This window comes from Panthera onca, chromosome F1 (assembly GCF_046562875.1).
Source record: "Panthera onca isolate mPanOnc1 chromosome F1, mPanOnc1 haplotype 2, whole genome shotgun sequence".
NCBI classification, from domain to species: domain Eukaryota; kingdom Metazoa; phylum Chordata; class Mammalia; order Carnivora; family Felidae; genus Panthera; species Panthera onca.
Window position 1 is genome coordinate 14,913,992 of NC_138355.1, and position 27,301 is coordinate 14,941,292.

Below are 27,301 nucleotides of genomic sequence, written 5' to 3' on the forward strand. Positions count from 1 at the left end.
TTTCCCATGCCTTATTTCATCTGATCTTCATTTTACAAGGTACATAATTCAGCTGTTAGTCCTATTCCTACTTAATATAATGGTAACCGTTGTTAGTGAACAAAAGTTACTTGTATGCATGGCCTAGAAGCAGGTGCATTTGTCATGGTTGGCGTTTGTCGGTGGCCTGCATTTCCTGTAACTGCCTCACAAGAGAAGCACCATTGGTTTAGAGAGTCCGAACTTCCTCTCAGTGGACATTTGAGCGATATCGTCATCACGAGAGGGACTGCTGCTAGGGTTTCATTTGAACGGGAAACAGGCAATAAAGAGAAACCATTCGAAAATCAGCATTTGAATCCAAAACTTTCTTGAGAGCAAGATGAAAACTAAGAGTATTAAATAAAACCAGACCGTTTAGGGAAAGTAAACCAGGTAGGAGAATCTGAATCATCTAAATACTTAGAATTCCATCCGATACTCTAACACTCATTCTGTGGAACAGGTATTAGACGAAAAAGAAACCTACGGACAGATAAATTTGGGAAGTTCTGGATTAAAGGAGAGTTTATGCTACAGGACCTCCCAGAGCCTTTAACATCCTCGCACGCTGTGAAGCTGCGAAGAGATACAGTAGACAGCGTGGCCCACACAACCAGGGAACTCTTCATTCATGGAGCCTGTGACAAAGAGAATGATCCCGTGTCAATAAAATGTGGACCTAACCCTTAAGTCCACTAATCCATAACACAGATATTTTAATAGTAACTAAACCTCATTAAATGAAATTGGTGACATTTAAAAAGAATATTGATTTCAGATTACTGAGTGACAATCCCTAATTTGTTTAACTGTTTGATAGCTGAATCTGCATCTACTCTGAAACGTTTGTCAGACTATAACCGAGTGTCGGAATTAACGCTTTGGTGTAGAGGGGGAAAAAAGTAAGCGGTTTTTAAATGAGTTAGTTATTGGATGTTAAAATGAAATCTCAGTGGTGGGTTAACACTGATGAACTTCAGTAAGTTTTATGCGTCTTTTCCACGCCAAGCACCGTGTCATTAAGCTGACCGTACAAAGATTAGGCTGCCCTGTGGAGCCCCCAACAGTCCTGTCGGTGAGAGAAACAAAGCATGTTAAAACACTCATGTTTGCGTTATTCTGAGAGCACTGAGGGATGAGAGGAGAGTAAGGGTAAGTGATCTGCCCGAAGTCACACAACATGTGGCAGTGGGGGGATCGGGGGGAGCTTCGGGTATTTTGACACAGAGTCTGGTGTTCTTTGTACCACACCATCCTACAGACTTAGAGTATCTTGTGTTCTTGGAGTTAGAGTTTTATGGGAAAAGGAAAAATGTGTAATGATAGACTAGAAAATCGTTTTTGCCTCAGCATTCTAGAGCAAGTTTTGGCAAGTTATGGCCCTCAGCCTCCTGAGAATATTTACAAATCAGTTTGATGACAGGGAACACTGACTTTGAATCCCACTTGGGCCAAGGGTTATCCCAAATAAAAAATATTTCTGTGCTTCTCATTATCAGACATATACTATGAAAAAAAGAAAAATTAATTTCTCATTAAAGTTTCATCTTTGCAATTTGGATGTGTTTTTTTTTTCTTCTTTGTATAAGTACCTGTATAGTATCCTCAATTTTGCCTCATGGTCCATAAGCCTCAAATATTTCTCATCTGCCCCTTTATGGAAAAAGTTTGTCAACTCCTATTGTGGAATATTATTTGTTCTTTGCCTACATTTCAATAATCTTTGGGGAAGGCGGGAAGGATGAGCCATAAACTAGAGATATGTTTTCATTCTTTGATAACTGATCACTGGGAAGAACGATGTTGATGAATAATTGAAGAATGGTTCTGTTGGTTCCCTTCGAAGCGTGGAGAATAGGGATGGCTGTTTGGGTCCACTTAAACATTACTCATAATTATGGAGCTCGTACCACAGACGATTATCTTCCCACCTGAGAGAAGATAATTGCTCATGAATGTGCCCTGGATTGTGCCTTGTATGTATGTAATAAAGCTTTCTATGTGTGTCCTAAGGGAAGGTAGAATTATGAAAGGTAAGTTACCAGGTGAGAAAATGGAAAGCCGGGACTCCCGCTTGCCTCCATGCCTGTGCACATTAGCAACAAGCATAGTTTTTTACAGAGTTGTTACAGCTGCCATGTCCTCTGTTGTACAACCCTCACTCTCATAAATGCTTGAGTAAGTAGAGCAGTTTAAATTTTTTTTTAACGTTTATTTATTATTGGGAGAGAAGGAGAGACACAGAGCATGAGCAGGGAAGGGGCAGAGAGTGGGAGACCCAGAATCCGAAGCAGGCTCCAGACCCCGAGCCGTCAGCACAGAGCCCGACGCGGGGCTCCAACTCACAAACTGTGAGATCATGACCGGAGCCGAAGTCGGATGCTCAACCAAGCCACCCGGGTGCCCCAAATAAGTAGAGCAGTTTAAATAGAGTTAAGAGTAAATTGAGGCTGAACCAGGTGAAGAGAACTTCTTGATTGGAATGTGTGATGTATCTTGTTTGAAAAGAGACTTCTTCTGAATACCCACTAATGTTCCTTTGCCCTTTAAATTTAGCAGTAATTATTTTGTGCTGTGTTCTTGAGTCTCCATTACCTAAAATTCCAACTCAAAAACGTTACGACTTGCCTAAAAATCCTATTCAAGCACAGTAGCGTGTCACAGCCGCTTCTTGTTTCTTCCGCCTCAGTGGACCCGGATGGTACGGCCCTAGCTTTGTCTTTTTGTTGTTTTGTGAACCCCCAGCTAACTCCTGATTCTATAGAACTTCTTCCAAGACAGAATGTCTTAGAGACAAAATTCAATTTGCATTAGGTAAAGTTAGCACATCCTAAAAGCAAACGTTAAGAACACGGGAGCAGGCCTTTACTTTTGCAGAGTTCGGTGGAAGTTCTCCTGGGGGCTCATGTGCTCCGGCCTGACCTGAGATCCCAAACTCTTTATTTCTCCTTCTGGAGTATTCCTTTGTGGGTCTTCTGGAGAGCAGAGTTAATCCTAAGGCCCAAGTTAACGTACGACATAGAAATGACAAGATATTTATCCTAATGTAAAATGTTTTGTAAAATGGAACACATTATACCCCAGATGCCTTTCCACCTCCTCTGTAACTAACGTTAACTCAGGACTCCCAGTACATTGGTACGTCTGTAGGAACCTCCACCCCCCCTGCCCCCCGCAAACTGTTAAATAAAAAAAAAACAGTTCTAAAGTCTAGCGATATACTTTTCTAAGACTTGAGCATAAGAAAATAAAAGTTAGAACTATATTTGATGTCATGACTTAAGCTTTCTTTCTCCCCCTGAATCAGGATCCAAAGTTTATTATTAGTTTTTTAAAGAGTAACCACACAGGCAACAGAAGCTAACATTTAGTGAGCGTTCACTGTGCCAAACACCGTTCTAAACACATCACGTGTATTCGTATTTAAGTGTTGCATTAAATCATCGGTGTTGGGGATGAAAAAATAAATAAATAAAACGAAATAAGAACGTGAGGAATAGATCTCCTGACACTTTGCTAGAGTTATTTGGTAAAGCAGTGTGACAATACAGATCTTCTCCCGGCACGTTAATTCCATTCTTGGAAATTTATTCAAAAGAAATAATTGAGAAGTTGAGAAAAATCTGTAGGCATAAAAGTATTCACTAAAGCATTACTATAGAGAAAAATTAGAAAAAGTCCAAATATCCAACAATAGAATAATAATTCAGTAAATAATGCTATATTAACTTGAAGGAATAATGTAGTCATAAAATGAAAAGTATGAAGAATGTAGCAAGATAGGAAAATATATTAAGCTTCTAAAGTTAATTACGATTACAATCATAAAAATGATGAAGGAATTTGAAGTAATGAAAAATTATTTCAGGGTGATGAGAATATAGGTAATTTTTTCTTCATATCTTTTAATAATGTAATGTTAAAAACCAGAAGATATGTGTATGACTGTATTTGAACTACTCTGTAGTTTCTGTATCTATTTAACAAAGTTTATGAAGAAGAAGAAAACCACGCTCGTTAAAAAATAGAAATCTAATACAGAAACCTAAGGAAAGCATTCTTGTTAGGTATTTCCCGTGCTGTAAAACAGCTTTATAGGTAATTTTTTCATTGTTTCTTGTTTGTTTGTTTGTTTGTTTGTTTAACATTATCCTGAACAAGCTTACCATTTCCTACGGCTCTTTGCTGGAGAATTCCATTTCTAGGATGAGAAATTGGGACTCATGGTAATGAGTCATTGCTCGATAGAATGTGTATATATTATGTAATCCCTTTTTATATATGGCTTTGTACTTCAGAAATTCTTAAGAAAGGTTTAGTTTTAATAAGACCTTACTATTGCTCTTATCAAATTGTTTTCCTAACTTCATGGGTTACAGCGAAATGTGCTTAATGTTTAATAACAATTAAAGATTAAGATTTAATTGATCAAGACATGATACTGATATCTAAAGGTAATTGAGGCTGAGGACATACTTTGGCCTTTTTTTTTTTTCTTTTTAACTAGGAATTGTTTCCTGTCTTTGCCTTAGAAGGGATAAATGTCAAAATACAATGAATTCACTAAAGACCGGCCCATGATTGTTCTTAGTTAACATTTCTATAGGAATAAGATTTCAGTGGAACTATTTTTGCACCACCGATTGCACTCTGATTATATATTACCCTGTAATATATGTTCTCTTTTTATATGCATGCCCTAAATTAGATAGTAATTTCCTGAGCACAGTAGTCCCCACTACCTCGTACGATATCTGGTCAATATCAGGCATCAGCAGCATGTTTGCTGCCTGTGACCGACTCAAAGCTTGTCATTAGAACCATTGTTATATATGCTTGTCCTTTGCCCCTCCCCTTGTTATCATTCATTTATTATCAGCTAAAGAATACTGCGAGCGAGGCACATTACTGGAAATGTAGTAAGCAAGAGACACAGAGTCCCTACCCTCATGGGACTTCTATCCTAGAGGAAGGCACAGACGTTATCTAACTAGTGACACTGAGAGGAAAAAAAAAAAAAAGTCAATTTGTCAATTTACCATTTTGATAAATAGAGAAAAGGAGAAATGCAGAGTCTTGGCTGCAGGTGCACAAAAATGGAACCCAGCCTAATCTGGAAAGGTTAGAGACAGGCTTCCCTTAGAAAAGGTTGAACTGCAATTATAAGGACGGGAAGTAATTAACTAAAGGGAATAGGAAGTTGGGAAGAATATTCTGAGCAGAGAAGTGTCTGCAGAGGAAGGAGTTTTTAAGACACCCACACAAAACAAGTCAGGCAGGAACACAGAGTCTGAAGAAGTAAATGGCCGAAGTTGAGACCCAGGAGACAGGCAGATCATGGAAGGGCCTGTAGGCCGTAGCGGAGACTTTGGTCTTTATTCTGAGTGATGGCAAGCCGTGCAGGGGTTTCATGCAGAGGAGCGCTGCTTTTTACTGAAAGCTTCCCCGTAACTGTTAGGTAAACTCCCTGGGCTTTTGTGGCCTGACGAAAAGGCTTATTAGCAGAGGCAATAATACTTCAGATTGATGAGGTAATAATTCTGGTTTGTAGAAGGCCTCCCAGACCGACTAACAGCTTAGCTCTGGAGTCAGATTTGGACTCAAATCCCAGTTTGACACCGATGATCTGGACAAGCCATTTAACTTTTCAAAGCCTCTGTGTTTCTAAAAAAAAATGGGTACTGTTATGCTTACCTCATGAGATAGTTGTAAAGATTAAATGATATAATGCATCTGAAGGACTTAGAAGAATCCTTGGCACATAACAAATTGAATAAAAATTCATTATCATTACTGTGCACAGGCTGTGGTTTCCGCTTTCTCAAATGTATGCTGGGCTTGTAAAATGGCAAGAAGTCTAACGTGTAGCTCAAAGGGATGTTCCCGGATGTACTAATTCAAGAACTCCATGTAGCTTAAGTATCATCTCAGCTGCCTCCTTCTGCCTCTTCTGCTTACTTACCAGGGCAAGTTCCTGGACCACTTTGTGCCTCATTTTCTTCATCTATAAAATAGAACTAATCATACCTACTCGAAAGGTGAGTTATATGTTAAGTATTTAGAATAGTATTTGGCACGTGGTAAGTCTTTTATAAGTGTTGGGTATTTGTTACTTAAAATTTTCTCATTGAAGACCCAAGATATGGATATAGACGTCATTAAATTCATCTTGTGGAGGTTAAAACTGAGGCTCAAATAACTACAGGATTTTATCCATGATAGCACAGGGAGTAATGATGGAAATAAGGTTCAAAACCAGATCTGGTTGATTGCAGAGTTCCTGTCATTTCTCTAACACCGCGTTCTTCCATTCGTTTAGGGCGTGATGCCTGCCCTTGTGTGCTTATCAAACTCAGTGGGAAAGTGCGAATAGCATGTGCGAAACCCATAAAATGACCATTAAAGTTCGTGATTAAGTTTTGAACTGAATATTTGAAACAGCAAGTGCTTTAGGCATGCAGAGAGTGTGCTGGGACAGTTGGGAGGCTTTAATGCAAAGAGTGGAGTCAAAGCTAACTTCTTATGGGTAAGTTAGAATCACAAATCACAGTGAGTGGCAAAAGAAGCCATTTAAGAGAAGAAGAAGCGGCAGGGACAAGGGCCTGCTGGGGCCTAGAGGAAAGAGTATTGAGCAGTCCAGTTAGGTAGCTTGTGCGAAGCATTCTCTGCCAAGAGTTCACAAAGCAGATGAGTATGTTTTGAGGTAGACGGCCCAAGAATGCACGCCTGTAGCTTGTATTTACGTTTATAGTTAACTGACGTTATCAAGGGTCTACAGTGTGCCAGGTGCTTGGCCTTAGCATATTCTTTCTTACCACAACCCTGTAGCATTGTTGCGGTTATCGTCATTTTGCAAAACATGAAATAGAGATTCACGGAGGGTTAAATTATTTACCCAGGGTCACACTAGGAAATAGAGGTCCGAACCAAATACCCTGATTCCAACTCTCTCGCATTTTCTACCAAGAGAGAAACCATTTACTGAAGGAAAGTGTGAACCCGTAAGACTTTCCTCATCTTTTATTTGATACCTGATGGTTTCTGAAACCTCGTGGTTACTCTGAATCTTTTGCGTTCTTTTTAGCGTCAGTAATTCTGAATGTCGGGTAAAGCATGTCTTGGCATTTGGGCCGCATTTCCTTTTAGCAAGTAGCTTATGCTTTGTTTTCCCTTTTATAGTCACCCTCACTGCAGCCCCAGTCCGAGGAGCAGGAGATGGAATGGAAACCGAGGAGCCACCTAGAGCTGTTGAAATTACCTCTGGAATCCAGCCCGTGAAGCATCACATCCTTCAGAACCCACGGAAGAAAGCCGTTCCAGGAGACAGCCCAGGAGTTCTTCAGCTAGGGAAGATCCTCGCTGAAAAGGCAGTGGAAGTCGAAGCTGTAAGAATATTAGTTCCCAAAGCTGCTATAACCCATGATATCCCCAACAAAAATGCAAAGGTTAAGTCTCTGGGACATCACAGAGGAGAATTCCTTGGTCAGTCGGAGGGCGTTGGAGAACCCAGAAAGGAACTGTCAGAGGTAAAGAATGTACTGGAGAAGCTCAAGAACTCTGAAAGAAGGTTATTACAGGACAAAGAAGGTCTTTCAAACCAGCTCAGAGTACAGACAGAGGTAAGAACCAATAGACTTAACGAGCACTGCTCTTTACACCTGGACCTTCTAAGCTTGCGTACTAGAAAACTATCCTTCCTCTTGGAATGCCATTTGTTCTGGCTTGTCATTTCTCTGAAGAGTTTTCTCTTAAATTTCTCTTTCTCAGCACGTCTAGTAGAACGAGTATGTGTTGCGAACTTCTACCCTAAACCTGGTTGAAGATGCACGTGTGAGGTGCTTTGGACAGGACCACCTATAAGGTGTCAAGGAAGTCACAGTTACAAAATTCCAAACCCAAACCTGACCGAGTTAGACTCTGAAACGGACTAGTTAACGATTTCTGTTTTAAGAATCCATAAGTTCCAAGTATTTTTCTTTATGCACACATAATACTTGGGTTGAAGAAATGGTGGGGTAAGCATTGTAAACGGAAAACCGTCCATTAGTGCTCGATTGTGTTTCATTAGCCTTTACATCACCTTACCTCTCACCCTCTGTTTCTCGATTAGACTCTTCATCTTTTGGCTGGATGTCGTTAGCCTTTATAAGTGACACTATGGTTGTTGGTTCTTATCCAAATAGATCTTCAATATTTTTTAAATACCTAATTTCTAATTACAAAAGCAGTACATATTTATTGTAAATATTTTCGAAAATACAAAAAAATGAAAATAGTACCAACCATAATTATACCATCCAGCTATATAAATGCACAGTTATACATATTGAGTTAGTTCACATTTGCCTTAAAACCCCCATTTTTGGTTATTAATATTTTCCGGCGTCACAGAATATTCTATTACAGTATCAATTTTTTTTTCATTATAATACACTCTTTTACTTATGTATTCGAAATTGAAAAACAACAAATCCTGTCCCCCTTTTAGCAACTGTCCTTGATTAACTTAATGGAACCGAAAGTTACATAAAGTAAACATGTTTTTAATCACTTGTTTGTTCTTCTATATCCCATACCTATGATGGATGGTGCAACACGAGAGTGCCTTCCAAATTACACATACGTTAATATTAGAAGAAATTTTGTTGCGTTACTCTTTTTCAAAAATAGCTGATTACCGTTATCTAGCACCCTTCCCTCCCAGCTTCCTGATATATTTCAGTCTTACTTAAAGCAAGACTGATGTGAAGGAGAAAAACCACAGCTGTGCCTTTGGCAGGATTTTCAAATGGTGGCAGCAAAGAATAAAACTTTGATTTTCTGAATATTCTTTGTTTAAACCACATTCATCTATAGTTCTCTTGTGAGTTGTAGGAATCCTGTCTATGCACGCTGCTTCTTCCTCACAACTTCTGGAAATAAATTCTACATGAAACCAAAAGTCTTAACCCTCCTACCTGGCAGACCCTTCAAAATCGGGGATAGAGAAGAAAATTCAATTATGAAAAAAAACTGTAATGAAATCCATTACGGCCAAATATTTCATCAGATAACTATGTTTGACGTGCACATGTATCTTTACAAATTCATTTAAATGTGTATCTAAACACATCGTCTGTATTTCTCCATCACCCACCTCCTCCAGCCCCCAAGTAAATGAAGACCACCAGCCAGACAATTCCAAATGTCTACTTCTCTTTGATTCCTTGTCTCGGTCAAAATATCTCTATTTACCTAGTCACTTGCATTTTGGATTTTTTGGGTTTATCCTGAACTACTTCCTTTTCACCCCCTATGCCAGACGGTAGGCTCTTGTTTTCCCTCCTGATGAACAAACCTTAGGATCTTTTTCTATATTCTCCAATAACGCGATACTAGAATACTCAAGAATAGTTTTCACCCGGACTGCTGCACCTCTGACACTCTAACTGGACTCACCTCTTAGAATCTTGTCTCCTATCATACAATAGCATTTTTAATAGCAATGCTGTTCTTCCGTTGCTGCACTATATATCAATACCTGTTACTGGATATTTACATTTTAATTTTTCACATTTTAGATAAAGTAAAGAACATGCTTATAAATATCCTGAATTGCTCTCTTTGCTTAAATTCTTACAAATCCTATGACACGAAGGAATTAATTTCTAAATGCTGAGAAAGATTAAAAAAATAAAACACTTTATGTCATTTTTTGGCAAAATTCATTGGTTTAGTTTTCTAATATTTGCCTTTAAATGTTAAATGGAAACAGTGTATAATTTTTATGATAATGATTGGTACTCTTATTAGAAGAGGCTTAGTTTATAATCACGTGGACCATAGATACAAATACATAGCGGTAGATATGGTTTGTATGGATTACAAAACTCCAATATTTAATAGTTGCTTTTTGATATACACTTTAAGTAATGGAGGTCCAAGTACGTGAAACCTGGCTTCTCTTTTTCCCTTTTGCCACATTGAAGTCAGGGACATTACTTTGAGCTTATTGTAACGGTCATGTTTTCTTCTAGGTCAATCGTGAGTTAAAAAAGCTGCTAGTGGCTTCTGTCGGGGATGATCTTCAGTATCACTTTGAACGTCTAGCCCGTGAGAAAAATCAGCTTATTTTAGAAAACGAAGCCCTAGGTCAAAACACAGCTCAACTTTCTGAACAATTAGAACGTATGTCAATACAGTGTGATGTATGGCGAAGTAAATTCCTTGCGAGCAGGTATTTTCTGTTTTAAGTAGTATTTCATTTCCTGGTTTGGGCTCTGTCAGATTTTTCGCCTATGACCCAAGAAAGCAGGCTCGAGTGTGAGAATTTCTGACTCAGACTGTCAAAATACTGCTTATATTTATTTTTTTTTAATTTTTTTAATGTTTATTTATTTTTGACAGAGAGAGAGACAGAGCATGAGCAGGGGAGGGGTAGAGAGAGAGGGAGACACAGCATCGAAAGCAGGCTCCAGGCTCTGAGCTGCCAGCACAGAGCCCTATGCGGGGCTCGAACTCACAGACCGCGAGATCATGACCTGAGCCGATGTCGGACACTCAACCGACTGAGCCACCCAGGTGCCCCAAATACTGCATATATTTAAAGAGGTGGAGTCTTCCTCCTCTGGGAGGTCAGTCTCCCTACGTGGAAAAGTGGTATCAGGATTCTCCCTCGTTCCAGAATTCTAGGTAACTCATCTATAGGGGAAATCATTCCTGATACAGTATTTAAGAACCAAGACAAAACTGGAAACTCAGATGTCTTATCAATAAAATCACACGAAAAGCCAATACTGCTTCTTCCCACCTCCTATCGGGAAAACTCCAATATTATTTCTTTTCCATGCTGTGTTCTCGTAGCTCTTTTAACTATGTTAATTATGTAAGAGAGCTTCCCAGCCTTCTTCTCGCCGTGCACAAACGAAATCATCCGTACGGCATGCCGAATGAGGCCACTCTTCGGCAGAGGCGAAACCCCCTGGCCCAGGCCCACAGACAGTTGGGACACTCAGTTATCTGTTGTGATTCTTTGTCTGTTCAAGCCCCTCCTCCCAGCTCCCAGTGACTGGAGCCCAGGGTGTGGGGTGTTACCCACGTGCCTCACACGTCACATGTTTAATAAATTCAGTCATCTCGAGATTTCCCCGCATGACACCGGACGTCTCGAGGCTGTACTGTAAGAGTCGCTGGCTGTGATGAAGAAATTTGCGGGGAGGTGTTTCTTCAGGCTTAATATCTGTGATACTTTTCAGTAATGGACAACGCTCTTAAAGTCCTTAATTTGTTTCCTAATTGTGCTCACGTAGGATGGTGTGTGGAGAAATGGATGTACTGCTTATTGACTTAGAGTGCAAGTTCATTCTGACTGAACACGTGAAGAGGCAAATCATGCGTGTGTCATACAGATTATTGCCATACGCAGCTTTCTTGACATCCTTATCAATGCTGATAGTAACATTCGAAGGGCAATAAAACTGAAACTCGACTTCACTGACATTTAACTGATTTAATCTTTGGTCGGTAGTCACTATGGTCCGAGACTTTAATTTTAGGTTTAAGATTTTTTTAACCGAACGCGCGGCACCTGGGTGGCTCAGTCGGTTAAGCGTCCGACTTCGGCTCAGATCATGATCTCACGGTTCGTGAGTTCGAGCCCTGCGTCGGGTTCTGTGCTGACAGCTCGGGGCCTGCAGCCTGCTTCGGATTCTGTGTCTCCCTCTCTCTCTGCTCCTCCCCTGCTCACACTGTCTTTCTCTCAAAAATAAATAAAGATGAAAAAAATTTAAAAAAAAAAGTTTTTTTAGCCAAATGAGCAAGCATACTTTAAAATTTTGCTTCAATTCCATTCATAGAGAACTGGTTAAATAAATTTTGGTACATCCAATCAGAAGAAACCATGAAACTGTTGTTTTTGAAAAAGGGAAAGCGATATGCACTATATGCACTAATGTGAAAAAAAATCACCAAGATAAATTACAAGGTTTAAAAAAAAAAGGCATAGAAAAGTTTGTATTAAATAATCCCCTTTTTTGTAAATAAGTGGATGTATTTATCTTTCAACATATTCTTTTATGTTGCCATATACATACATTTTTTTTTCTGGAGAAATATATAAGAAACTTTATTGGTTATAAAAGAAGGGTGGGGATGTTGGACAGGAGGAAAGACTTAGTTTTCCCTTGTATAAAAGCCTTTTGTATCTTATTTTAATATTTTTCTAAAGACAATGAGGTAACTGAGTGATAGGAACTCATTTTTGTTTTCCTCTAAAATTTTCTGTATTTAAAAACATGTAATTATTATTATTTTTAATTTGGTTTATCTGGAATAAGATTGAGGTACATTCCAAAAGTCACTCTAAAGGAAAGTTAAATAACTTTTCTTTTGTCATTTTGTAGACACGTATTTTTTAAATCCCTTTGATGAGTTCTAAGATTATATGTATTTTTAAATGCTTTAAAACTGAGAAGTAACTTGACCGTGTGAAATCTTTGTAAGCTTTTGAAAATGAGTTACAAAGGTAGCACATTCACTTCTTTACAGCCGGAGAATTTATTATCAGGGAATTTACACGTGACATTTTCATCTTTTCCAGGGTTATGGCAGATGAATTAACCAACTCCAGGGCAGGCTTACAGCGTCAAAACCGTGATGCACAGAGTGCCATTCAAGATCTCCTGAGTGAACGGGAACAGTTTCGTCAGGACATGATAGCTACCCAGAAGTACGGCACTTGTTTCCACTCTCAACTCTTCTTCCTTCTCTTGCGATTTTTGTTGCTGTGATAGTTCTTTAGTATTTCTACATGCAGTAACTTATTGACCGTATACTTTGAGGAGCATTTTTAAATAGATGCCCAGAAGGGAGGAAGACTAAAAAAATAAGGCCATGTGGGTCTTACATTCTTAATTACGTTCTTATATATAATTCTAGCTATAATAGAAGTGATCTTTGGTTTTATTTATTTATTTTTATTTTTATTTTTTATTATGAAATTTATTGTCAAATTGGTTTCCATACAACACCCAGTGCTCTTCCCAACAGGTGCCCTCCTCAATACCCATCACCACCCACCCCTCCCTCCCACCCCCCATCAAGCCTCAGTTTGTTCTCAGTTTTTAGGAGTCTCTTATGTTTTGGCTCCCTCCCTTTCTAACCATTTTTTTGATCTTTGGTTTTCAAAGTGGTTTTTGTTTATAGTTGTAGCACTTCTGTATACTTTTTGGTAGCGGCCAAAAAGTGCACCTGTCTCTCCTTTGGGAGGTCTTTTTGAGGACTGTTCTTTAGCATTAGAGTTTACTTTCATGACCATATGCTCCAGAACTATCAAAATTGATGGTCTTTCTTAAAAGTACTTTGTACTTCTATACACACATCTTCCTGGACTTACAGTGGGGTTATGTCCCAGTAAAGTCATCCAAGGTGAAAATACCATGTGTCGAAAATTAATGTAATACACCTAACCTACTGAACATCATGACTTAGCCTAACCTACCTTAAACATGCTGAACATGTATATTAGCCTATAGTTGGGCAAAATTACCTAATACAAAGCCCATTTTATTATAAGGTGTTGACTATCTCGGGATTTGAACACTACACTGAAAGCAAAAAACAGAATGCTTGTTCAGGTACAGAATTTTGTAAGTGTATTCATTGTTTACCTCCCGATCACGTACCTTGCTGGGAGCTGTGGCTCACTTCTGCTGCCCAGTAAATGAGAAAGTATGGTGCTGCCTACTGCTAGACCAGGAATAGATAAAAATTCAAAATTCAAAGTAAATTAATTAAATTTAATTTTTAATTAATTAATTTAATTAATTTAATTTTTAATTAAATGTTATTTAATGTAAATTAAATGTTTAAATTTAATTTAAAATTAAATGTTATTGCTTTTGCACCATCATATAGTCAAAAAAATCATCAAACCATCATAAGTCAAGGACTATAATTGATTTATTACAAATCAAATCAGTAAGGGTCAAAGAAGAACGCACAGGGGAAATTATGAGAATGAAAACAATACATATGACGCTTGAACAACATGAGGAGAAGGAGACTGACCCCCACCCCCATGCAGTTGAAAATCCATGTGTAACTTTTGACTCCTCAAAAATTTAACTACTTATAGCCTACTCTCAACCAGAAGCCTTACCAATAACATAAATTGTTGATTAACACATATTTTGTATATCATATGTAGTATACACTATATCCTTTTTTTTTGTTTTTTAATTTTTTTTTTTTAACGTTTATTTTTGAGACAGAGAGACAGAGCATGAACGGGGGAGGGGCAGAGAGAGAGGGAGTCACAGAATCGGAAGCAGGCTCCAGGCTCTGAGCCATCAGCCCAGAGCCCGACGCAGGGCTCGAACTCACAGACCGCGAGATCGTGACCTGAGCTGAAGTCGGACGCTTAACCGACTGAGCCACCCAGGCGCCCCAATATATTCTTATAATAAAATAAGCTAAAGAAAAGAAACTATTACTAAAATTATAAGGAAGACAAAATACATCTACAGTACTATACTATATTTACTGAAAAAAAAATCAGCACATAAGTAGACCTCCACAGTTCAAACTCACATTGTTCGAGGGTAAACCATATATCAAAATATCAGATTTTGTGGGAGGCAACTAAAGCGGTGTTTAGAGGGAAATTCATAGCTTTAAACACTTATTTTAGAAAAGAAGAAAGGTCCTGACAGTAATTTAAGCCTACTCTTTAAGAAACACAAAGAGCAGGGGGCACCTGGGTGGCTCAGTCAGTTAAGCATCAGACTTCGACTCAGGTCATGATTTCATTGTTCGTGAGTTCGAGCCCACATCCGGCTCTGTTAACAGCCCAGAGCCTGAAGCCTGCTTTGGATTCTGTATCTCCCTCTCTCTCTGCCCTTCCCCTGCTTGTGCTCTCAAAAAAAACACAAAGAGCAAATTAAGCAGAAGGAAGAAAAGAATGAGAGCAGAGATAAATGAAATAGCCAATTCTAGTTCTTTGATGAGATAAATCGAAGAAACCTCTAGGCAGTATAATCAGGGAAAAAAAAGAAAAACATATTGCCAGTGTCAGGAATTAGGAAGGGCATACATTACCTAGATTCTATAGACATAAAAAAGATGATGTGGGGATGTTATGAACAACTATATGCCAATAAATTCAACAACTTAAATGAAATGGACAAAGTCCTTAAAAGACACAAAACTACCAAAGGGTACTCAAGAACAAGTCACCTGAATAGCCCTAACCTATTAAAGCAATTGAATTTTCAGTTAAAAACCTTCTAATAAAGGAAATTCCAGGCCTACATAGCTTTACTGGTAAATACCAGCAAACAACTAAGAAAGAAAGAAAGCCAAATTTACACAGACTCTTCTAGAAAACAGAAGGGAACACTTTCCAACTCACTTTATGAGGCCAGCATTACCTTGATACCAAAATCAGAGGTATTACAAGAAAACTACAGACCGGTATCTCCAATGAACATAGATGCAAAAGTCCTAACCAGAATTTTAGTGAATCAAATCCTGCAATATGTAAAAAGGTTTCTACATCGTGGCCAAGTACATTTCATCCTAGGAGTTGTAAGTTGGCTTATCCTTCAAAACTCAATTAATGTAACTCATGAAAAAGGAAATAATAGATACACAAATCAGATCAGTAGTTCTGTACCACTAGATGAGTATACCAGTTTATTGTCCCTGTACTAAAATATGAGAACTAAAAAAAAAGTTCTGCTTGTTGATGACTTCCAGATAATGACATTAATAAATCTATAAATGCTTTCTATAGTCTGATTTTAACCAGAATTTCCAATTTATTGAACTCTGAGAAAAAGATATGCGAGAAAGATACTTACCTGATCCCAGAAGAATGTTTCCCATTTCTTTAGTATTCTTGATTTTTATGTTTTATCCTCTTATTAATATTCAGTGTTCCTCTGTGTTCTATGCAGACTCTTGGAGGAGCTCTTAGTCTCTTTGCAGTGGGGAAGAGAGCAAACCTACTACCCAAGTACACAACCTCACACCACGGCAGAACTAGCGTTAACAAATCACAAGTTGGCAAAAGCGGTCAATGCTCATCTTCTGGGAAATGTCGGTGCTAACGGCCAAAAAAAGGTTCCATCGCCAGTTGAATTCTGCAGCACCCCAGCAGAAAAAATGGCTGAAACGGTAAAATATTTCTCTCTTGTGTGACTGTGGAACTTCTAAGACTGTCCCCTTACCAAAAGGTGATACGTTATAACACAAAGTGCTTGGGATTAGGAGTTAGGAATTATGGAATCTAAACCTGATTCTCATGCTAATGAGCTTGAGATCTTGGAAAAACTTGTTTCTTCCTTTGTGTTTTAATTTCTTAAACATTATTACTCTTGGGGCGCCTGGGTGGCTCAGTCGGTAAGCGTCCAACTTCAGCTCAGGTCATGATCTCGCGGTTCGTGGGTTCGAGCCCCGCGTCGGGCTCCGTGCTGACAGCTCGGAGCCTGGAGCCTGCTTCGGATTCTGTGTCTCCCTCTCTCTGTGCTACTCCCCACTCACGCTCTGCCTCTCTCTCAAAAATAAACATTAAAAAAACATTATTACTATGTCCTTCAGGAGAAAAATGTGATTGTTTTGAAAGGGCCTATCTTTTAGCTATTATCATGAGCTGATAATAGATTACTTCTGACATCAGAAATTATTTCATTCCCATGTATAGATATGAATGTGGCAAATACTGCGGAATCAAATAGTGTAGACCCGGTACCTACAGGCCTGGGTAAATTCAGGGTTCATGCAGATAAGCTGTTAAATACTGTGGTCTCACAGTTCTGTCCTAACCAAAGTCACCTCTATTGCATTTCAATATCTTACTCCTGTGTCCCTATCGCAGGCCTTGTCCTTAACCAGAATGGTTCACTTTTAAAATCAACTCAACTCCTCTCTCCATGACCTGTGATCTCAACTCTTCTTTCCAAGCCCTGATTGCTTTAATTGCCCCGGTTCCTTGATCACATAATTTTTATTCCCTCGATCCCTACGTTTTTTAATTTCATCTCATCAGCTCACTCCCCTGGCTTCTTTTCCTTCCATAACTTGCCTATATTTCAATTTTAAGTATCTTTCTCCCTTATCATCCCTCAGGTACCCCGAAAATGTCAGTCCTTTGTCAGTTCGGCACTTGCCTTGTTTCTGTACCTGTCAGATTATAGCCTCACATTCAGTAGATAACTTTGCTTCTTAGTTCACAAAAAAAAGAAGGCACAGGCAGAAAATTCCTTCAAGGTCCCATATGATACCTAGAAGCCTAAAAAAGAAAAATCTCTCTATCTTAAGTTCTCTGATGTGGCCTTATCACCTTTACAAGCGAGAACGTTGGACAAACGGTCCATACTTGTTTGTATTCATGTACCATCCATTCCTCAGTTCCTGCCATGCTAATCCCAGTAGCCTTCCAGCTCTGCTCTTCTCAAAACGTGCTCATATAAAGGTCATGAACATTTAAATGCTTTTTTACCAGATTTTTTTCTTTTCAGATTTTTATCTAAATTCTAGTTAGTTAACATACAGTGCAATACTGGCTTCAGGAGTAGAATTCAGGGATTCATCATTCACATACAACACCCAAGTGCTCATCATAACAAGTGCCCTCCTTAGTACCTACCCACTATCCATCTAGCCCATCCCCCACCCACCTCCCTCCATCAGCCCTCAGTTTGTTGTCTATAGTTAAGAGTCTCTTACGGTTGGTTTCCCTCTCTCTTTTTTCCCCCTCCCATATGTTCATCTGTTTTGTTGCATAAATTCCACTGAGTGAAATCATATGGTATTCATCTTCCTCTGACTGACATTCTGCTTATCCGAATACATTCTAGTTCTATCCACATCATTCCAAATGGCAAAATTTCATTCTTTTTGATGGCTAAGTAACATTCCAGTGTGTGTGTGTGTGTGTGTGTGTGTGTGTATACACATCTTCTCTATCCATTCATCATTCATTGGACATTTGGGTCCTTTCCATGGTTTGACTAGTGTTTTTAATGCTGCTGTAAACATTGGGGTGCATGTACCCCTTCAAATCAGCATTTTTTGTATCCTTGGGGTAAATGCCTAGTAGTACAGTTGCTGGGTCATAGGGTAGTTGTATCTCTAACTTGTTAAGGACCCTCCATACTGTTTCCCAGAGTGTGTGCACCAGTTGGCATTCCCACCGGAAGTGCAGGAGGGCTCCTCTTTCCCCACATCCTCACCAATACCTGTTGTTTCTTGGGTTGTTAATTTTAGCCATTCTGACAGGTGTGAGGTGGTATCTCATTATGGTTTTGATTTGTGTTTCCCTAATGATGAGTGATGTTGGGCATCTTTTCATGTGTCTGCTAGTCATCTGGATGTCTTTGTAAAAATGTCTGTTCATGTCTTCTGCCCATTTCTTCACTGGATTATTTATTTTCTTGGTGTTGAGTTTGATAAGTTCTTTATAGGTTTTGGATACTAACCCTTTATCCAATATGTCATCTGCAAATATCTTCTCCCATTCCATAGGCTGCCTTTTACTCTTGTCAATTGTTTCCTTTGCTGTGCAGAAGCTTTTTATCTTGATAAAGTCCCACAATAGTTCACATTTGCTTTTGTTTCTCTTACCTCCAGCAAATAGTCTAATAAGAAGTTGCTGCAGCCAAGGTCAAAGAGGTTGCTGCCCGTGTTCTCCTCTAAGATTTTGATGGTTTCCTGTCCCACATTTAGGTGTTTCATCCATTTTAAATTTATTTTTGCATATGGTGTAAAAAAAAAGTGGTCCAGTTTCATTCTTCTGTATGTCACCATCCAGTTTTCCTAACGCCATTTGTGGAAGAGACTGTCTTTCTTTCCTTTGGGTATTCTTTCCTACTTTGTTGAGGATTACTTGACCATATAGTTGTGGGTCTATTTGTGGGTTTTCTGTTCTGTTCCATTAACCTCTATGTCTGTTTTTGTGCCAGTACCATACTGTCTTGATGACTGCAGCTTTATAGATAAGTTTAAACTCTAGAATCATGATGCTTCCAGCTTTGCTCTTCTTTTTCAGGACTGCTTTGGCTATTCGGGGTCTTTTGTGTTTCCAGACAAATTTTAGGATTGTTCTAGCTCTAGCTCTGCAAAAAATGCTAGTGGTATTTTGGTAGGGATTGCATTAAATGTGTGGATTGGTTTGAGTAGTAGAGACATTTTAACAATATTTGTTCTTCCAATCCATAAGCATGGAATGTTTTTTCCATTTCTTTGTGCCCTCTTCAGTTTCCTTCATAAATTTTCTAGTTTTCAGAGTACAGATCCTTTAGTTCTTTGGCTAGGTTTATTCCTATGTATCTTACAGTGTTTGGTGCCATTGTAGTTGGGATCGATTTCTTGATTTCTTTTTCTGCTGCTTCATTATTGGTGTATAAAAATGCCGCTGATTTCTGTGCCTTGATTTTACATCCTGAAACTTTACTGAATTCATGTATTAGTTCTAACAATTTTTTGGTGGAGTCTTTCAGGTTTTCTGCATAGAGTATCATGTCGTCTGCAAATAATGAAAGTTTTACTTCTTCTTTGGATGCCTTTTATTTTGTTGTTGTTGTTGTCTGAGAGCTGAGGCTAAGACTTCCAGTACTGTGTTAAAAAGTAATGGTGAGGGGCGCCTGGGTGGCGCAGTCGGTTAAGCGTCCGACTTCAGCCAGGTCACGATCTCGCGGTCCGTGAGTTCGAACCCCGCATCGGGCTCTGGGCTGATGGCTCGGAGCCTGGAGCCTGTTTCCGATTCTGTGTCTCCCTCTCTCTCTGCCCCTCCCCCGTTCATGCTATGTCTCTCTCTGTCCCAAAAATAAAAAAATAAAAAAAAAAAAAGTTGAAAAAAAGTAATGGTGAGAGGACATCCCTGTCTTGTTCCTGATTGTAGAGGAAAGCTCTCAGTTTTTCCCCTTTGAGGATGATATTAGCTGTGAGTCTTTCGTATATGGCCTTTGTGATGTTGAGGTAGAATGGATGTTATATTTTATCAGATGCTCTTTCTGCATCTATTGAGAGGATCATATGGTTCTTATTTTTTCTTTTATTAATTTGGTATATATGTTGATTGATTTGCAAATATTGAACCATCCCTGCAGCCCAGGAACAAATCCCTCTTGATCATGGTGAATAGTTCTTTTAGTGCATTGCTGGGTTCAGTTTGCTGATATCTTGTTGAAAATTTTTGCATCCATGTTTATCGGGGATATTGGCCTATAATTCTTTTTAGTGGGGTCTTCGTCTAGTTTTGGAATCAAGGTAATGCTAGCCTCACAGAAGGAGTTTGGAAGTTTGTCCAGAAAAAAAAAAAAAAAAAAAAAAGGCTACAGCCTATGTGTGTTTTGTACTCTTTGTTAAAAGAAGCCAGATCCAAAAAATAAAAGTAAAATATATGTAAATAAATAAACATTTTAAAGATTAAAAGAAAGGAAACTAGAGCCTATTTCCCCTAGATCTGAAGCTTTGCAGCACTCTGTGATCAGTAGACTCGGTGCGTGCACGGGGTTTGTGCTGGTCTTCTGGGGAGAGGGCCTTCCACACTGATTTTTTTCAGGCCAACTTGCCCTCTAGAGACGCATCAGTGCAGGGGGGGGGGGGGGGGGTCTCGGCGTTAAGCCCCTCCAGTCTCCTCTTGGCGGCACTGTTCAGCTCACTGACAGGCAGGTGGCAAATGGTGTCGCCCTGTTCTCTCATCCCCCGAGCGGAGAACTCGTGCCTGCCACTCTTCAGAAGTCCCCCTCACAGAAGAGCGAACAGTCCCCACTCTCGTGTCCCAGGATTCCATCAGATTCCTACCTTCACCCTGTCTGTGCCCAGCTGCTTTATCGCAGGCACCCAGCTGGGTTTCTAAACCCCAGATTTTAGGGACTCACGCAGGATGGCGTGTGCTGAACTTCCGGGAGAGGGTCTTGCGTAGCTTTTGCCATTTCCGGCCTGTGCCGGGGAAGCAGTCGCGCAGCCACACGGTGGCTCGGAGGCTCGCTGCCCTCAGCCGGCACCCCCAGCCCTATGCCTAGGAACAGTACAGCACACCGGCACCACCTGTCCTTCTGTCCCCCAGAGGCCTTGCCACCACGCCCAAAAACAGGGGAACCGTTTCTCCCCGTGCGACCCAAGGGATCGTCAGACCATGCTGTCCAGTCCCAGGTCTCCACCCTCCTTCCCTGCGGGGTCACCCCTAAGCCAAGCACCACCCCAGCGGGGGCGGACTTGTAAAACATCAGATTTTGTACTCTGCTGCTTAGAATACCTTGCGTCTCCATAAGCAGGGCTCCCTCCCCTCCACAGCACGCAGTTCTTACCTCCCCCAAATCAACTCTCTGTGGTTCCTACCTTCCAGGATTCTACTTGCAGACTTGCAGTTTTGTTCTCTCGGTCCTCACGTCCTCTTGGGTGTTCAGAATGATTTGATATTTATCTAGCTGTGTTCAAGGGATGAGGCAAGCTTGGGGTCCCCCTATTCCTCTGCCATCTTAACTCCTTCTCACTTTATTACCCTAGTTCATGTGCCAGCACTCCTTCCTTGATATCCTCTCGACTTCTCTGACCTCACTCATTCTTGGCCCCCATACTCCCTCTCAGGACACCTCCTCATCACCTTTTGTCCTCCTTTAAATGTTGATGTTCCATAGGAGTCTGTTCCCCATGCTTTTCAAACTCCCTTAGTTTCTGAAACACCATATACTTCTGACTCCTCACTACTCCGTGACCATTCTTTTTCAGTCTTTTGCAGGGATGTGAGGCATCCTCCTCCCGTGCCCACTCTTGAGCCTTTCCTCTCATAACCGACTTTCTGTATTCTGCAGGGACTATCCTGTTCCCATAGCTCCGTGCTTGGGACTTCGACGGAGATCTTTGTTTCTGGGTTCAAGAGACCTGTCCAGCTTGCCACCTCCATATGTGCATCTCAAACACAGCTGAAGATAGGACAACTGGTCTTTTCTCCTTGCTTTTGCATTTGCATTTCCCCCTCCCCCCAAAAAGAAAAAGAACCCACTTCCCCCTGTACTCCCTTTTAGTGAACTATACCTCCATATAGATGTTTTAAGTATTTCATAAAATAATGCATATAAAGCTCATAGAAGATTCCAAAATATAGTAATTTCTCAGTAAATGGTACCATTTTTTTTTTTACTTTCTTCATCCCCCTAATCCTGTTGGTTTTACAAATCCTATCAGTTCCTTCTATTTTATCCCCTCTTCAGGTTCAAACACCTATCCTCCAGCCTCAATCATTGCAGTAGCCTTTTTACCAATAGCCCTCGCTTTTTACCTGCCTCCAGGCCATCCTCTACTGCTATTAGAGTCTCTCTCTACAGAGAGTTATTTTTTAAATGCCGGTCCAACAAAAAAGGAAAAAGTCAATCCACTTGTGTTGGTATTCCTGTTCACACAGCTCCCAGTCTCCCTCATTATTGAGTCTCAATTCTTCCATATTATATAGAAGGCTTTTCAAAATCTTTATTCCATCTCTTCTCAAGGATTATTATTAGCCAGGTGTCCCTACACTGTGCCCTTCAAATCCTAGCAGCCTCAACCACGTCTCATTGCACAGACATGCCATTGTACTGCAAGCCTCTGTGTATACGTTCTGCCTGGACTGTCCTCGCAGCACCTCTCCACCTTTAAGAATCAGCCCTCCCCGAATCTCCCTGGCAAACTCGGATGGACCTTCCCCCAGGCTTCCATTGGGTTTTGTGCATTCGTCTGTGATAGCTCTTTGCCGTGTTCGGTTGCAGTTGTTTGATTCGCCCCCTCTCTCCCTAACTGCAAGCTCCGTGAGGGTGAGGACCGTATCTTATGTTTCCTCAAGATCTGACACAGCAATCCCGTACACATAGTAGGTGCTCAGCTGTTTACAGAATGCATCCATACCCAAAACTAAATTCATCATCTTTTTTTTTTTTTAAGAGAGACAGAGACAGCGTGAGTGGGGAAGGGGCAGAGAGAGGAGGAGAGAGAGAATTCCAAGCAGGCTCTGTGCTGCCTGTGCAGAGAGCCCCGTGTGGGGCTCGAACTCACGAAACCGTGAGATCATGACCTGAGCCAAAATCGAGAGTCAGATGCTTAACTGACTGAGCCACCCGGGTGCCCCTAAATTCATCGTCTTTATCCTTTCTCTTCTCCTTGTTGGGAAGCTGTGTCACTGCCTATTCAGGTGCTGCCGGTAGTATGTGGTATAACTGACAACTTCCTTGAAACACGCACTTCCCTTGGCTTACATAACTGCACACCTTCCCGGCTTTTCTCTTCTCTGACCGTTCTGTTTTACTATACGATTTTAGGTATCCTGCAGGCATGTTCTAGATCCCCTTTTCCCAATCTCTTATCCACCACGTTCTCTTAGTTAACATACCTAACAGTCCTCCTTTCTTAGGGTCTCTTGAACCTTTCAGCCCCTTTGCTTCAAGGTCATCATTTCTTAGCTAGCTTACTGTAGTAAACTCCCTTTCTTTGTTCTTCCCACGTCTGCTTTTAATGCCTACCCTTTCCCGTCTCTTCCAACTGAGTATATAACATGTTTGTCTGAAAGGTATCCTGCTTAAAATCCTTCCCCGTCACCTTCAGGCTAAAATCCAGAAACCTATCTGTACTGGTATCTCAGTCTCCTTCTACCGAACTCCTTTGGTATGTGGTTTCTCTCTCTATAGACAGAATGTAATAACAGAGTATCTCAGTACTTTTCTTATTTTCCCTTCTAAATTTATGAGCAAGTTTTCGTTAAGCCCTTCGTCTTTACTTGTCCTGTAGCACCCAACCAAATTTTACAAAAATAGGATCTCAAAAACTCAGTGGAAAAAGCAGCAATCTAGTTGAAAAGTAAAGGTCCCAAAATAGAACAGTGGCCCTTAAATGGTGCCAGGACATTCTTAAATTAGCTCTAGTCCTTTGGGTATGTTGGTAACTTAGAATGAAAAAAACCTGCTGGACAACTTGAGAGAGAGACAGGCACATCCAACCACATCTGGAAGCTCCTTACATAAGGCACAGGCTTGCACAAGAAAGCAAGAACATTCTTTCCCCTGCTGCTTTTCCCAGTTCCTTTCCAACTGCAGTGCCTACCTCGTTTGCACCACGACCCATCCTCCTCCTGTGAATATGGCTGGGCGCATGTAAGCGTGACAAACAGGAGCTATGAACTAAGCATGTTATCCTTGCCCTTCACTGGAGAATTGTATTCAACCCAAAGGTTCCTCCTGTTGTGGGTCGTAGAACAGGACGTGTCAGAGCAGAAGAATTCAGAGAGCACGGTTCTATGACATCCAAGAACATGAACAAGAACATGAACAAGAACATGATTGTTAGCATAAAATGTTGCATATAAACTAGAAACAGAGGCATGAAAAGCCATTGATTTTACAAGTAACTCGTTATAAACTTTGAAATACAATTTCAGTAGAAGAATACAGAATCCTGATTCCAGGCAGTTCATAGAAGGATCATAGAAGGAAGGTGGTGGGTGCTTTTTGGTTAAGGGTAAAAACTGATGCCACTTAAATTGATATAACCATCATATTTTCTTCTGTGTTTTCATGCTTTTTCACCAATATCCATAAAAGAACATTAATTTCATCATTTTTGAAAACTAGGCAACCTAGGTAATGTCATAACTAGACACCGTTCATAATTTAGAGCTTTTTGAAAAGGGAGAAGTTCTCTAACCAATCAAATTCATCATTCAGATGTTATTTTTTCTGGTAGTTACATGTGAATGAAATGGGGTTTTATAAGTACTTATATTAATCAATAAAGCCAAGGGCTTTTACAGTCCCTAATGCACTCATCTGACATTACCTCTTGTTTTCCCTAGGTTCTACGCATTTTAGATCCAGTTACCTGTACAGAAGGCTCACCTGATAACCCATTTTCTGAGTCTTCACCAACCACCTTGCTTGCTACAAAGAAAAATATTGGACGATTTCATCCCTATACTAGATATGAAAACATAACTTTCAATTGCTGCAACCACTGCCAGGGAGAACTTATCGTCCTTTAACATTCAGTGTGTCGGAGGCACACCACAGGCACTTGCTTCTCTGGGAGCTGGAGTTCTTACAATGGTAGAAGTAATATCACTTTCTATTTAAGTAATCTATATCCCCAAAGATGTTTTATGTACTGGACCACAGATTACCCTTTCTTAATAAGTATCTCAGGGTAAGAAAAGAAGGAAACTGTGTAGCTATATTTAAAGGAGATGATAACTTTGCAGGCACTGTATGATGCTTTTCCTAAAGGACTCTGAAAGAAAACGATTCCACCTTTATTTTAAGCCCTAAGTTATATCTTGCTGTGTATTTAATATGAGCAGACTTAACTTTTGGTACTCTTAATGCAAGGTGGGTCATATGCGGCCACACCACTCATTTACTGTTGTCTCCGGTTAGTTTCTGGTTTTTTGTTTTGTTTTTTTACACCACAGCAGTACAATCGAATAGATGCAACAGGGCTTGTATGGCCTGCAGAGCTTAAAATATTTCCTATCAGGTCCTTTACAGAAAGTTTTCTGGCCCCTACTCTCAAGGAATAATAGCCAGGGGGATGGGTGGAGGGAGTGTCCATTCCCTTTTTGGTGATTTTGTTGGGGCTACAAAGGAGGCTCATGGAAATACTATGGGTGAAGGGACTAATATTTTAAAACCAAATGCTACATGTTAGAAAAATTAAAAGTATTTTACCAGCATATTAGCAAGTGTTTCAGCAAAACATATTATGTTGGTTTTGTGTGGGGAATGCCATAGTTTGAATGGGTGCAACTTGACATATATAAAGAAAACAGATTCCACTGAGCTCATTTTGACAAATGCAACACAGTAGGAATATCCAATTTGATATAAAATGTGGTAGAGAAAGTGGAATCTTTCTGGAACATTGAACAAAATGAAAAATGAAATCCATCAATTAATAATTGTTTATGATGCACCATCATAAAACACCCTTTTTATAGGTCTTTAAAAATATCCACAATATGTTTCCACCAGATTACACCATAGTAGGTGCAGAACTGTCTATCAAGAGAGAAATCTCCTGAAGACAAATCTGGTCAAATAACATATTTTAATGTCAACTTAATGGTTTTTTTTGTCTGACTCATCAGAGTTATACTTTGAAATGGCAATAAATTTCTCTACATTCTTTATTTTGTATATTGATTTAATGTGCTTGTCAAGTCTTCCTCTAACTTATACTATTTATAGTTGATTCTTCAGCCTTTCCTTTAGGTTTACTTAGCATAAAACTTGAGGAAAACATAGAGGAAAAGCTTCATGACATTGGATTTGGCAATGATTTCTTGGATATGACACCAAAAGCACAGGCAAGAAGAGAAAAAAATAGTTAACTTCATCAAAATTAAAAACTTTTTAATCAAAGGACAGTATCCACAAAATGAAAAGGCAACCTACAGAACCAAAGAAAATATTTGCAAATCATATAGCTAATAAGGGTCTAGTCAGAATAAAGGTCTACAACTCAGCAACCAAAAAACAAACCTAATTAAAAAATGGGCAAAGGACATGAAGAGACATTTCCTAAACAAAGATGTACAAAATGCCAATAACATATCAAAAGATTCTCAACATCATTAATCAGTATCACTTCATGCCCATTACAGTGGCCACTTATCAAAGAAGGAAAATAAGCATTGACATGGATGTGGAGAAATTAGAACCCTTATACGTTACTGGTGAGAATGTAAAATGGTGCAACCACTGTTGAAGACAGTATGGTAGTTCCTCAAAAAATTAAACACGGGCACCTAAGTGGCTCAGTCGGTTGAGCATCAGACTCTTGATTTCGATTCAGGTCGTGGAACGGAGCCCTGCGTCAAGAATCCCGAGCTCTGCTTGGGATTCTCTCTCTCCCTCTGCCCCTCTCCAGCTCACGTTCTCTTTCTAAAATAAAATTTAAAAAAAAATCAAACAAAGAATTACCATATGATCCAGCAATTCACTTGTAGGTAAACACCCAAAAGAATTGAAAGCAAGGACCCAAATAGTTGTATACCAGTGTTCACAGCAGCATTATTCGTGTAGCCAAAAGGAAGGTGAAAGTAACATAGGTGTCCTTTGATGGATGCATGCATCCTTATCCATTTGATTATCCATTGATAAGCAAAATGTGGTATATATGTGCAGTGGAATATTAGCCTTAAAAAGGACTGAAAATCTGGTATATGCTACAGCATAAATGAACCTTTAATATGTTACACTAAGTGAAATAAAAGGACAAAGAGTGTAGGTACATGAAATAAATTCATAGTGACAGAAAGCAGAATAGTGGTTATGGGGAG

General features: G+C 39.8%; 1 protein-coding gene across 1 annotated transcript in view; it reads left to right on the top strand.

The window, feature by feature from the left end:
• BLZF1 (basic leucine zipper nuclear factor 1) overlaps positions 1-26,149 on the top strand; it is a 30,086-nt gene extending 3,937 nt beyond the window's left edge. Inside the window, exons 3-7 of the mRNA XM_060643450.3 lie at positions 7,201-7,640; positions 10,038-10,237; positions 12,599-12,727; positions 15,957-16,176; positions 24,821-26,149. Of these exons, the coding sequence (XP_060499433.1) occupies positions 7,201-7,640; positions 10,038-10,237; positions 12,599-12,727; positions 15,957-16,176; positions 24,821-25,006 (1,175 nt within the window). The 3' untranslated portion in view covers positions 25,007-26,149. The remainder of the gene's footprint in view (positions 1-7,200; positions 7,641-10,037; positions 10,238-12,598; positions 12,728-15,956; positions 16,177-24,820) is intronic.
• The last annotated feature ends 1,152 nt before the right edge of the window (positions 26,150-27,301 follow it).